General features: G+C 42.4%; 1 protein-coding gene across 2 annotated transcripts in view; it reads left to right on the forward strand.

Moving 5' to 3' along the window:
• PLA2G4A (phospholipase A2 group IVA) overlaps positions 1–13,600 on the forward strand; it is an 86,057-nt gene that overhangs the window by 23,537 nt on the left and 48,920 nt on the right. Inside the window, exons 1-2 of one of the 2 annotated variants that reach the window (XM_056355908.1) lie at positions 21–817; positions 1,726–1,807. In XM_056355908.1, the coding sequence (XP_056211883.1) occupies positions 1,804–1,807 (4 nt within the window). In that variant the 5' untranslated portion in view covers positions 21–817; positions 1,726–1,803. Of the gene's footprint in view, positions 1–20; positions 818–1,725; positions 1,808–13,600 lie in introns of those variants that run through there. The other variant, XM_056355907.1, reaches the window with a different exon arrangement.

Here is a 13,600-nt window from a genome sequence, read left to right on the forward strand (position 1 = left end):
TTGGTTCTAGTTTCTGGGTGTAAGCATGTTGTAGATGTGAAATAAAGAGGCTTGGCTGAAACAACCAGTTCTGAAATATCTAGAAGAACCACCTGAAGGCCCTTATAAAGTCTAGCAGTTGAAGCAGCAGTAACTTAAATGGAGGCATGTGCCACTGTTGAAAACTAAGCCATGTATGGGTTGAAGGGTTTTGTTGGCTTATTTGTTTGTTCCTTTAAGAAGGGTTTTAAGAAAAAAGGAAGTATCCAGATGAAAACAGCAAGAAAGCACCAGGCATAGCCTGAATAAACATGTCCCGTATCAAGGGTATTGTCTATCATTTTAAATAAACTTCAGTGAATTTCCTGATTCTGGTACTTTCCCCTTTTCTTTCTGATTGGAATGTATCATAAGACCTTTAATATTTGGTTAGTTGTTTTGATCCCAATGACTGATATGCAGTGCTTATTTTAGTGTAATTCACAAAGTTAATGGCTGGTTAGGAAAAGATAGAAAATATCATCATTGTTTCAGTTTTAGGAATGGAAACCCGAGGTAGGACTTATCATTATAGATAGGTGACTACCTGAGGTCCCATAAGAGGTACACTTTTGATACAGTGTCTTGAGCTATAAGAGCCAAGCAGCTTGGATCTGATGCTTTTTGTAGAGGCATAACTCGGGTGTGTGGTCATCCCTTCCCTGTGTCTGAGTTTCTGTTGCAGGAGATCGAGCTGGAGCCCTCTGGGTTGTACCAGTGCATGAGTCCATGTCTAGGCACTGTGGGCAGCCAGACGACTTGAGTGTCCTAAGACTGCCTTTAAGATAGCAGCATAGATGTAAGTGCTGAGAGGCAATTGTGTGAGACCTGATCCTGGCTTTAATACATAAAACTTGCCCATAGGCTCTGCACAGCGTCCCTGCAGAGGCCAATGTCGTCTGCCTTGCGATATGCAGTGGTCATTCTCATAATGGTATTCAGTAGGTTGGTCAAACTTACAGCTGTGTAGATGAAGTAACAATAGATGTGAGTTACTGACCTCTTTTCATTAAGGTTTTTACTTTTTTTTTCTTTTTTTTTTTTTTCTTAATTTCACATCTCTTTCTACTTCCCTAGTTTGTTCAGGGAAGACACAGCTCCTGCTGTGTGCTTGGGCTTTGCAGGAAACCGGAAGCTCCAGAAACTGTGAAATTTGCTTGTGAATGTTTTAACAGCTTGCTTTTTACCTTCCCTCTATTGTCTTAAGGGCACTTGCACTCTGAATATTGATGTGTACTAAAAAGGTGTATTCCATGCATTACTAACTATATCCCTTGCATGTGCAGTGTGAATATATCTGTTCCAGAACATATACTTTGAAATAATTGCACCCATTCTTTTTACTGGGGGAAGGTAATTACAAAGACAAGCACACTGTAAAATAGCCCCCTTCTAATTTTTTTCTTACTGTACCAAGTTGTCTTTGGCTGACTAAATGCCTTAAAGCAAGTTCTGCAGAGAGGAGGAGTGTTACTCATTGAGATTAGTAGGTGTGGCTGCAGCAAAATCAAGCAACCTGAGTTTAAGGTCTGACCTTTCAGTAAAACTACAGGGTGCAGTTCAGCTTTAAGATGCTCTATCCAGTATGAGTTTCACTTACATTTTGACTGGGTGATTTCTCTCTCTGTTTTTGGTCAAAATGAAACCTAATTTGGTAGGTGGTTTTTGGTTCTGAAGCTTAATGACCTCTAACTCTCTGACTTCCAGGTGGAACACCAGTATTCACACATATTCACTGTGACAGTAAGGAAAGCCACAAATGTCACAAAAGGAGCGATTGGTGACATGCGTGAGTATTTCTCTTTCTATTTTGTCTCTTCCTTTTAGGAGACTGTTGCTGTAGGCAAGGGGAGATGACACATCAAGCTTGTCGTGCATTAAATGATTGTTAGTGGGTTGGTGTTGTTCTTTTTTGTTTTGCTTGTTAAATCTAGGGCAATGTACCCATTTCATTGCTCACTCAAACTCCAAAAGCAGATTTGCCACTCCTTCTTTCCATTGATCCAAAAAAGCTGAGTGCATTGTAAACAATTTGCTTACAAGCAACCAACACCTACACTTAGTTCTTTGGCTCAGTTGGTGGAGGTGCTGTTTTGCGTACAGCGAAACTGGCAATTGCTGTATCTTCAAAAGGCTATGGTTTGGTGGTTGGGAACACTTGAAAAAAAAAAAAAAAAAAAAAGGCCCAGAGCTCTGCTGCGTCAGTGCAGTAAGAAGAAAAAAATCTAAATGGGTTAAGCAGATCTCATGGTGGAGAGCTATATGACAGCAGCGCTTCTTCCCCTTTGCGTTGGGCTTCTGAGCCTCTGGCTGAACAGGAAACCACCAGGAAGAATGACCCATGAAAACTCTTGTCTGCTCTTAAGGGTGAAAGAAGGAGAGGATAATATATTGGCTGATCTGTAAGAAGAATGTTCCTGCTTCCTTGATTCTGACTTTTGCTGTCAGGTCATCTCTCCCCCTTTCCCTGGCACTTCATGCAGAGCATTGCATAGCCCAAGAGTTGCAGGCTGGGGCTGGGCGGATGAGCGTGGTGCCTTGCTCCTGCTCTCTCATCAGCCTCATTTGATGTGCAATTCGGTGTCTTCCAGCTCGTTCCTGGTAACTGCTTTCAGCTGAAACTACAGCAGCTGCTCTGACACACAGCTCTGATTCAGTTAACAGGATTTTCAGAATTAGTGTTGACTGTTGTTATTAAACTTGAGGGGTAAGTGGAAGGGACAGTTGGAAGGGGAATGTTCAAGACCCTCAGGTGTGAGGGGAGAGAGGGGAGCCCTGGCAGAAGAGAAGAAGAAAGAACTGGGAATTATTTAACATCTATTGTGGGGTGAAGGAAAGGAGCACGCAGAGAAGATGCAGTGGGGTGTTACCCTGGTGGCCTGTGAGAGGGTCTTTATATAAGATGACCTCAGGAAAAGTGCCATAAAGAGTTGAATGAGGGGCCCACAAGTTTGCGTGTGTAAGAAGATAGGTGAACTGGAAAGACACAGGTTGTCTGACACAGAGGTCTTTGTCAGGAGACAGCGTGGGGAATGTGGGAAGGGAAGAAAGGGGATTGCCGTGGTATATTAAAAGGAGTATGGAAAGGGCGAAGAAAGCCAGAAGACCATGGCATTTCCCGCCAAGCCAGGACAAGTGCGGTCCTGTAATATAAATTCCAAATATTATCCATCAATATAATTGAATTTTTTTTCCAGACAAACCCCTTATCTTACCAAACCATCAAAACCAGAAAGTTACTCAGGAGGAAATTTTTATTTTGATAAAACCTGACAGAACTGTGCTCAAGGGCCACTGAAACCTGCTTGGTTTCCTGTCTGCAGCAGCTAGTAGCTCTGTAGCCTGAGGCACCTGCAGTCTGGGGCATCTCTGAGTGAGCTTACGAGTTTCTGGGGCTTGTTCTTGGAGTGCTGGCAAATCCTCTGAAGTGAGAGAGAGAAAAAGAAAAAAACCCCAACCAACCAAACAAAACCCCCAGAACAAAAACCCAAACAGATTGCTTCTGTTTTCATTTTGGGAAAATAAAAAATGTTTTTATTTCCCATGTGTATATACAAAGCTTGGTGTGTTGGAACTTTGAAGCTATTTGATCAAATCTGTAATCACGTTAATTAAATATGCATGAAGCTGTGAGCGGCGGAGGGTCTTTACAGTTGATCATGCCTTTTTTTTAAATTTAATTTTTATTTATTATTTTTTTTTGTTTATTTATGTGTTTGATTTGCCAAAACTGTAAGTTGAAAGAATTTCTGAACTTTTACGCTGGGTTTCTGATCTCAAGGCTTCACTGCCAGGGAGGGTGGATGTGCTGAGTAGTATGAGATGCCTTGGTTGAGGTGGGTACCTGAGTGTTGCTCTCCCATGATGGGCACTATCAAGCTGACTCTTCTGGTGGGTTTCTCCTGATTTGTTCTGTTGTTGCTCCAGTTTGTGTAGACAGTGACTGCTCTGTGGGCAAGAGAAGTAATTTTACATTGTGGTAGTGATGGAGGTCCTGGGGAATTTAAGAGATTTTGTACAATGTTTTACTTTTCTTTTTTTCCATATCAGTCTTTCCAAGACTTTCTGGTATAGCTGTTGAACATCTGAGTAAATCTAAGTTTATTAAATATCTGGAAGTGCTTATAATTTTACTGTTTGTGTGGTATTTTTCATTTTAAGGATTGGAGGTCTAGCTCTGCTCAAGGAGTTTTGGATGAAAGGTCTAGCGTGCATGGTGCCCCAAGTCTGTGGGTGGGCATGGAGGGCCTGACTTCTCTGGCATAGTTATCCACACCTCTGTCTCCTCAAGTCTGGGCTGGGGAGACCTGCAGTACTGTAAGCAAGTTTTTCAGTATTTCTTTAGCTCTCCATTAATGAAGACCATAAATGGTTGTGTCATCCTTAAGACTAGGTGATAGATGCCCACTACACTGTAACTTCCATAGGAAATGTGTTTCCTTGAGAGAACAGTTCACACACCCACCCCCCCCACTGCTGGTTCAAGACGTATTTTTAGTGTCTTGGCTGATCTGGGTGGCTGGAACAAGAATGAAAGCTGGAACTAGGATAGCTTCCAGCCCTCTCTTTTAAAATTTTATTTTATTTCGTTGAGATTTCCCATTGTCTCTGTAAGATTTAAAATTTTTGTAGTGATCTGACAAAGGCAAGCAATCAAATCTGAATCTGGGTCATACCAGGACCGAGTATCTAAGCTGCGGTAGCTGCTTTTGTTTCTCGCTGATGAAGCCCATCAAAATAAAAATGGCAATAATTGCATCATAGAAACTTTCCATGCAAATGCTTTTCATGTATGAAAGAAGTTAGTTTACTGGCACCACTTTGGCATTCTGTGAATGTATGTGTGTATGATAAACAAGAATTACTGTAGGACACATGATCCAGGGCGTTTGGGAGGGGGTGAAAAAATTTTTGAGCTCAGATTCCCTCTTTCCCAGGAGTTAATTCAAGTCCCTTCTTATTTCGGGTGTGCGCTCATTTACTGTTGCCTTTGTATAGGAGTAACAAAGTGGGATAGTTAGAAATTACACTAAAGACACCTTCTCTATACCTCCTTTTCTGGCTCAACATCACTCCTGACTCTTCTACATCTCCCCAAGTGATGCAGGGGGATGGGGAGTTGGGGTTGGAGCCAGTTCATAACATGTTGTCTCTGCCACTCCTTCCTCACACTTTTCCTCTGCTCTAGTGTGTGATCCTTCCCACAGCATGAAGTCCTTCATGACCTTCTCCAACGTGGGTCCTTCCTATGGGCTGTAGTCCTTCCAGAACTGCTCCAGCATGGGCCCTTTCTGTGGGATACAGTCCTTCAGACACAGACTGCTCTAGTGTGGGTCTCCCATGGGCCACAGTTCCTGTCAGAAAACCTGCTCCTGCCTGGGCTTATCTCCATGGGCCACACGATGGGAGTCTGCTCCTGTGTGGGTTCTACATGGGCTGCAGTTCCCTTCAGGGCACATCTACCTGCTCCAGCATGGGATCTTCCACAGGCTTCAGTGTGGTTCTCTAGTCCACCGTGGTCCTGCATGGGCTGCAGGGGGACAGCCTGTGTCACTAGGGGGGTCTGTGCTCTGGCACCTGGAGCCACCTCCTCCCCCTCCTTCTTCATTGACCTGGGTATCTGCAAAGTTGCTTCTCTCATGTTTTCTACTTCCTCTCTGATAGCTACTGTGCTGTGGTTTTTTATGATTTCTTAAATATGTTATCACAGAGGTACCCCAGTGCTCCTTATGTGCTCAGCCTTGGCTAGGCAGCTGGGCCACCTTGGAGCAGCTAAAACTGGCTCTGTGTGACATGAGAGCAGCTTCTGGTATCTTCTCACAGAAGCCCCCTTACACCCCCCCGTAGCCCCCCGCTGCCCAAAACCTGCTACATAAACCTAATACGAGATGGAATATCTCAAAATCTGCATCTTTTTGGTGAGGATTTAATTACCTTAATTGCTTAGCTTTCTGATGGTTGCTGGGATCAATAGACCCTGTAAAATCAGTTCTCTGGAGCTTTTAGAAAAGACCTTGCCTCCAATCCAGTATATAATGGATGTTTAGGTTTGAATCTATTCCAGATACCACTTACTGTAGAGCCTTTGCTTCCATACTTACTTTCTACAAGTTCTTGTAGAAAAAGGTCAGAACCCCAAACTGCAGCATTTTGGAAGAGAAATGCTTGAAACTGTGGTTCTTCTTTCCATACCGTCTTTTCCCTTCTGGACTTTTCAGGGGTTTTGGTGGAAAACTGGCCAAAGGAAGCATTGTAAATTTTGTCTTACATATTTAAGGATCTGTTTTTGTTCAAGTGTACTGGCTTTCAAAATAATTGGTAGCATCTACAAAGGAAACTAGTTGTGTGACTCTGCTGTTACTGATTACTAATCTTGCATAATCCTGTTGTGGATTTGCAATTTTTGTTTGCTTCATCTACTTTTGATGCTATGACATTACATGGTGTGATTCCAGGCATTTTAAGGAAAAAGTCTTTTCTTAAAAATTAAAATATTTCAGATTTGGGTAGCTTGTGGCACTGGTACTTAGCTTCTATCCCAGTTTTTGTTCACCCAGTTGGAATTAAGGATGCATTTCCACCTAGTTAGGCTGGTCAGATAAACAGATTAAAGTATTGGGAGCAGTCTAGTCAACAGAGCTCAACCCTTGTTGCAAAACTTGCTAATGTGGAGAGGGAAAGCAACTCCTCTAAGTAGCTCTTGACACAGCCCATGCTGCTGCAACCAGCAACAGACATCCCCCACAAGTCAAGGAGACATTCTTCTGCTGCGGCAGTGTCACCGATACCCTTCCTGGTTGCCTCCTGCTTCTCCAAAGGAAACGAGGAGCTGTGGCATTGTGTGGGACGAGTGAGCGTCTTTCCCTGCCTGCAGTGCCAGCCTGGCCCTAGCTGTAGGATCTGCTTCAGCAATGTGGATCAAAAGAGGAGGGGGTGTCCGGCGCAGTTCCAGTCTCCATTTCTCTCTTCATAGGGCTTTGCTCTGGGCTTCTATTAGCTGTGAGCCATAGCTCCTGATGTTGAAGCTGCCTTATTTAAAGCCATATTCATAGTAGTTCAGTGCAGTTTAGGCATATGTGTACAGCGTTTTAAACTTGAGCTAGCTGAAATGGAAGAATTGGAGATTTGCGTGCTTGTATTGGGGCAGGGACACAACTGTGTCTTACAGCAGCTCAGTCAGGACTAATCCAGCTGTTCTCTGTATTGCAGCTGGCCAGCACTGTACCCTAATTCAGCTACAGTATACTTGATTTAACTGTTGAAGCGTCACTAGATAATGCTCTTCCTGTAAAGCCCTGAAGCAGGACCTGGTTTTTGGAAGGGAGCTTCCAGAGGAAAACAAGCTAAACTACTCCCCCTTTTCAGCCAGACAGCCTGGAAAAAGTAGGTCAGAGTTGGCCAGTCTTCAGCACATGCAGATCTTCACGTGGCCAGCAGCTGTAAGATGTACTGTGTGCCTGACAACAGAACCAAGGAGGAGACCTGGAAGTATCTCACAGGAGGGAGATAGAAATGTTCCCATTCAGATCCATCCTGCTCTAGTCTGTGGTAGGGTGGCCTGGATGGGCAACTGAGTCCCAGGGTGACCAAGGCCTATTTAGGTTGACTCTTCCTGACAGCCCTTGTACCAGCCCTGCTGTGAGTCATGTTGTGTAGTGGTCCATGCTCCTTGTTAACCATAGCAGATGCCTCTGGCTCCAGAGCCATAGGCTGCTAATGAAATATGCATCCTTAAAAGATGTCTATCTTCAAAAATGAACAATACTAGTAACAACCGCTGCTGCAATGTCTACTACAGATCACAGTCTAACACTAAGGTAACTGTAGACTAGATTTCAGTTTCCTTTCCCCTGTTGTAGTTTTAGCCAGAAGCAGTGCTGGGAGGTGGAAGTTGTGTTGGAAACAGGCTCATGCGTTCCCCAGTAAAACTGATCCAGAAGATGTTGCTCTTTCTGGTTGCAAAAAATATATTTTCAATGAGAACCAAATTCTGTCTCTGAGTAGTTGCCATGTAGTTATTGAGACACGGACTGTTGCTGTAAAATGTTTGTGAAAACTTTTCATCCTAGAGGAAGGCTCTCCTGTTACTCCATTACACTGTAACGATAACATTAAAGCAGTCATGCTGGCTTAGCCCAGGGATCCATCTTACCTGATACTCTGGTTGAGGGACCTCCTTGTCTCGCTGCTTGAGGCCCTTGCCATGCTGTGACCAACTGCAGCTGCAGGAGAACGGAGCTTGACAGTGGCTGGGAACTGTTTGTGTCATGTGCTGTCATGTCTCCAGGCAGAACTTTGTGGTGGAGCTCTCCCCCAGGGACTCGTGGACACCACTGTTGCTCCAGTTTGAGCTGTTCACTTCCATTTAGGAGGGGTCTCCCTCCTTTTATTCCATTTGTCCTCTGTAATAATTTGATTTCTTCCTGCTCTTTTCTTTTTCCTCTCATCCCCCTTCCCAGGGAGGGCTTTGAAGTTGTGTTAGGGTTGAGCTAATGCCTGATCCTAAGGGAGAATCGGGAAGAACATCAGTCATAGCCAGATACAAAGGAAAAACATGAACAGGGTAAGCATGTGGTACTTCCCAAGTACTCTGCTGTCGTCAGTAAGGGACTCCCTGAGCTGGACGTGCTTCTTACGTAATTAGTAGCCCTCGCTGAGTTTCTCTTGCATGAACTTCATCTCTCCTCAGTCTTCCTGTGCACAGCTCCTTTGATAAGGAGTTCTGTAGGTTGCTGTCTACTGTGTGAAGACGACTTTTTATTTGTTTTGAAAATGTTTTTTTTAAAAGTGTGATTTGAAGCATCCTCTGGTTACTGTCTTGCATTTTGTGGGATGCTAACTGTTCCACATATCAGTCTGTATCGAAAAGAAGTTCTTACAAATAAATGAATGTGTTCATTTATCTATTTCTGACTGAAAAGGAGGGAAAAAAATCAGCCTTCTCATCTTCATCACTACAGAAAGGAACGCTGTTGTAAAGCCTGTCACTAAAAACTATGCTCTGTCAAAGCATCTGGCCAACAGTGTTACAGGACAGTTGAAATACAGGGAATGTCTGCTTAATGCTAGGTTGTATCATGCTTAGTTGGACAGATTAACTCACCTGCACAATCAGCCCTTTCCCTTTATGGACCTGTTAACATGGATGTGCACACACTGTTCTGACTAAGCATTTTGCAATCCATTCTTCAGTCCTGTAAATGAAACTCCTGTAATAACCCGAGCGAGCAGCGAGGTTGGGGCAGAAACAATTCGCAGGTGTCGCTTTGTTTTTGAGTGTCCTGTAATCGCTTGTATTTGCAATGATGATGCTTTTACTAGGATGTGGTGTTTATGTAGCCATCCTGAGCCTATGTTTAGTTACGATTCTGCCCAGTTAGGGCAGCTCCAGGTTTTTAAAATGATCCTGACAATTGTCTTGAGTTAAAAAGTCAAGGGAAGATCCTTTTCTCACTCAAAGGCCTGGAGGCTGCACCTCATCAACATAGTAAATCAAGCTCTAGGGCTGCTGGTAGAGGACCAAAACCTCTAAAGCCTTTTGATACCAGACACAGATCCAGTGTAAACTTGTTCTGCGGATTCAGAAAATGTTGCCAATTTAAATTTTTATTAGCAGACTGTATGCCAGACTAGGAATAATCTATACTCCATCAACTAATATAAATCTGGAATAAAAGTCATAGTGTGGGTTTTGAGTAATTTATCAGGAATGTGATGATATGCCTGAACCTACTCTAGACCAAATTATGACTGCCCAGATCTGGCATTACTGTGGACCCACAGTCATAGCTGAGCTAGGCAGGCACGCCGCCTGTTCTTTCTCTCCTGCTTGTGTGTTTGTTGGTGGAGTGAGAAGTTTCACAAATTTAACACTGAGAAGGCTCTTAAGACCTAGGCATTTAAATTGACTTTAAAAAAACCCAAAGCCCTTAGTTTCTGGCACACTGCTAGAAAAAGATTTTTCTCTGGGTTATTGAAAGCTAGCATTTTAGTCACTTTTCACTGCTGTCTGTCTGCAAAGAGAACTGTAAAGATAATCTAGAGAAGTGAATGGTTTTTTTTTTTGTTCTTGGCACTTCTAATTTGGTTTGAACCTATGAAGGTTCAGCTGACTTGTTTGGTTTTGGTTTTTTTTCCTTCCAAGGCTGGATCAGCGATGTGGCTAGAGGTGTCCCACCCCAGTAAACTGGGTGGTAGTACAGTGGCTGTGCTGGGAGTTCAGTTCTTTCCTTCACTTAAGTAACACCAGAGATGAAAAGCACTGTAATAAAAGACGGTAATAATCTCTAATAAATGTATTACCCAATTACAGGATTTCTCATAGCATAGCATAGCTGCTTCTTTGAGAGCTGCCTTACTTGTAGTCACCTTCCGCTCATGAAATCTTGCACTGCATCATCCCCTTTGCAAAATCCCTCTTGAAGATGAAGGCCAAAAGCCCTGGCATTGCCTGTAGTACCTTAAACAGAGATAGCAAATAACCTGTCACCTCCTTCTTGGGACCCCTTACTAGCAGTGTCTTTGTGTACTCTTGGATATTTTAGGTTCCCTGTGGTCTTCTGGCATGTTTCCAGACTCTTGGTCTAGCATCTGTATTACTGCTAGCCTGCGAATTTGGTCTGTTTGAAGATTCTCAGATGTATCTGCTCCATATGAATGGGAGGCCTGAATTCATAGTGGACTCAACAACAGTCCTCTGAAAATGGCAATTCAGAACAAATCTAAAAAGAGAGATCAAAACTTGAGCCTTATGGTTGTTAGCTACTGCAGAGTTTTATGGTATTGAATGGAGGGCTTGTGATTGTGTGGCTGTGGTGGTTTTTAAAGCGAAGATTACCTACGAGGGTAACAAGATGGTTTCTTATGTGGCAGCCTGACACAACCACTTCTGCTCCTGGCATTCCTGGGCTCCACCTCTTCATGCAGGAGAAGAACTTGGTTTCCAAAATCACACCGCCAGCCTCCACAGCAAAGACTACATACTGGTTCGTTGCCTGAGAATTGGCAGGGAGGGTACACCAAGCTGATGTGCACCCTGAGGACCAGCAGCCTGGTCGGACTGCTTACCACCCCTTGGTCCCACCACAGCCTGGTCGGACTGCTTACCACCCCTTGGTCCCACCACACAGCCAGGGGGTGTTGCTGGCTGCTCAGTGGGGGACCTTGTGGCACTGCCTTTTGTCTGTTTCTCCTTGCCTGTCTGATACTGAGTTAATTGATCAGTTACTGGTGCCTGTGTTCTCCAGGAGACATCTTTATTTAGGCCCTTGTGTTAGTCTGTCCTTTCACTAGCATGCAGCAGAGCAAGGGTAAGCCAAGTCCAATAATTCATATATTTGTTAGTATGTTGTTCGTGAGACACTTTTTTTTTTTGCAGTTATTTATGCTTATTGATAGATACTATTTTATTCCCTTTTTAAAAACTGGAGTATCACTTTAAACTGGGAAAAAACATGATTTGAAAATTCATTACATTTTCACTTGGCTCAAGCAGAGAGAGCAAATCATATTTCCATGCCACTGCAAAGCATATTGTCCAATGAGCCCCATAAAATTAACTATTTGAATAAAAAATACTATTTAATAATAAGTAATTGAGTTGTTCTTTTTGAATATACATCAAAACTGTGTTTCTTACTTAGGAAGAGATTCATGTACTTGTGCCATGCTGGTTTATTGCGATTGATACTAGTTAACGTTCAACCTGTTGGAAATGCCTTCATGCCCCCTGCTTCGGGTTTCTTTAGGAAGTTGGTAGGTTTGGTAATTTCTGTAAAATTTAGACAGCAGCGAGTGTGCTGCACAGCCTGCTGCACTCCCTTCTCCAGCGAGATCCGCTTGTGCGCAAGGCAGAGCTGGCATTTTTTAGTTTACCTCCCCTTGGAAGACAGAGAGGTAGTCCAGCAATGCCTGTTCCTAGCTTGGCATCAGTCAAGCCACTCAGCTGCATGTAACTTCGTACTAACAAAGTAGTCTGGTTAGTGTAACTCTTAAGTAACTGTAGTGCAGTAAGCCAAAACCATGGTGGAAAGTATTGGGACCTAGTGGGATTTTCTGAATGGGGTTGGACTTAATGGTAGAGGGTGTTGGTTAACCACAAGGCAAAAAAACTCCAATGGACCAAACTAACATAGTTCTTTAAGGAAGTTCTGCCATGTCCTTGCTGTAATATTCCTGTAATTGCATAAACATGGTATCTGGAGATCATGGATCCAAAAAATCTGGATCCAGATTTACTTTCTATAATGGGGATGCATATATTAATTGAAATTAAAGTTGATAGAGTTGTATTTAACATCCATTATGTTTACAAGTGTTTACAACATGCTCACGTGGAAGAAAAAAGACAAATTCCTATGGTGCAGAGTCTTTTTGCAGCAAACCAGATTTTAGAATACTTCAAGAACTTTGCATTTCTTTCAACTTTTGGTGGACAAATGAGAAAAATTTTAATAGATGATGGTAGTGGCTTCATCCTTGGCATTTTGTATTTGAACAGGCTTTCTATAGTTTATGTCTGTTATGCTATTGAAATTGGAATGACTGAAATATATATTTAAAATATTAATTATATTAATATGAGGGCCTGATGACAGTCATCTCACCAAATAAATAATGTAAGATCCAATGGTTTCCAATCATTATAGAAGAGTTTACAGGTTTCTTTAATAGACAGATTGCTTAAAGCATTGCTCATTTTTAATGTGAAAATGATTGATCCTAATTACTGTCCATTGTATGTTTCACTTCATGATTCATAATGTAATTTAGAGATAGAATTCTATAGCAATTACTTAACCAGGTGATAAATTAAACAAAGAGAAGTCAATGAATCCTTACTTCCTACCTCTCAGCTATTTCTTAAGCCATTGTGTTTAAAAAGAGAAGTTTAGATGCCAACTCTGCTTTTGTTACTGGATATCTGTCTTCAGCCCCTAGAGATTTGCTGGAGGCTTTAAATCTTGCAAGGGATTGTTAAGAACATTTTGTTAATTACCTTTATAATTCATCTAGTTTAAGCTGTTCATTGCAAGACCCTCTGTTATTTCCATTGACATCAATGCTGAAACTTGATTTTATTTTGTAGTGTAAAAGCGGCATTTTAGACGTACTTAGTTGTCACTTCATATTATTTTTTTCCTGAGAAATACTAATGGAGTCTGGTCCCTCTATTCTGGAGTGTTATATCTATACCATTATGTATGAAGTATGATCTTTTAGTTGCATGCACATATTGAGGCACTTACTGTGAATAGTCAGAGTGCCAGAAGAGAGGAATATGGAATCATACCATGCAGTTGCTATCTTATGGTAGTGCCTGTGTCCATTTGCAAACCTTCCAAGTTTTCCATTTGCAAACCTTCCAAAACTTTACCTACAATAAGAAGCTGAGATGCACTGCAGGTAGCTAACCAACAAGGAGGAGTCATGTGAGAATGCTTGTGTAAAGGATAGAACAGAGCCTAGCTGAGCTGAATAGAAACTTCGGGTTTTTTTCAGAAGTGTCCTGAGGAAGAAGTACACCTTGCTTCTTTTGAAAAGTCTGTGGTTCGTAATTCAACTAGTCTGCTAAAATAGAAAA

This window comes from Falco biarmicus, chromosome 11, assembly GCF_023638135.1.
Source record: "Falco biarmicus isolate bFalBia1 chromosome 11, bFalBia1.pri, whole genome shotgun sequence".
NCBI classification, from domain to species: domain Eukaryota; kingdom Metazoa; phylum Chordata; class Aves; order Falconiformes; family Falconidae; genus Falco; species Falco biarmicus.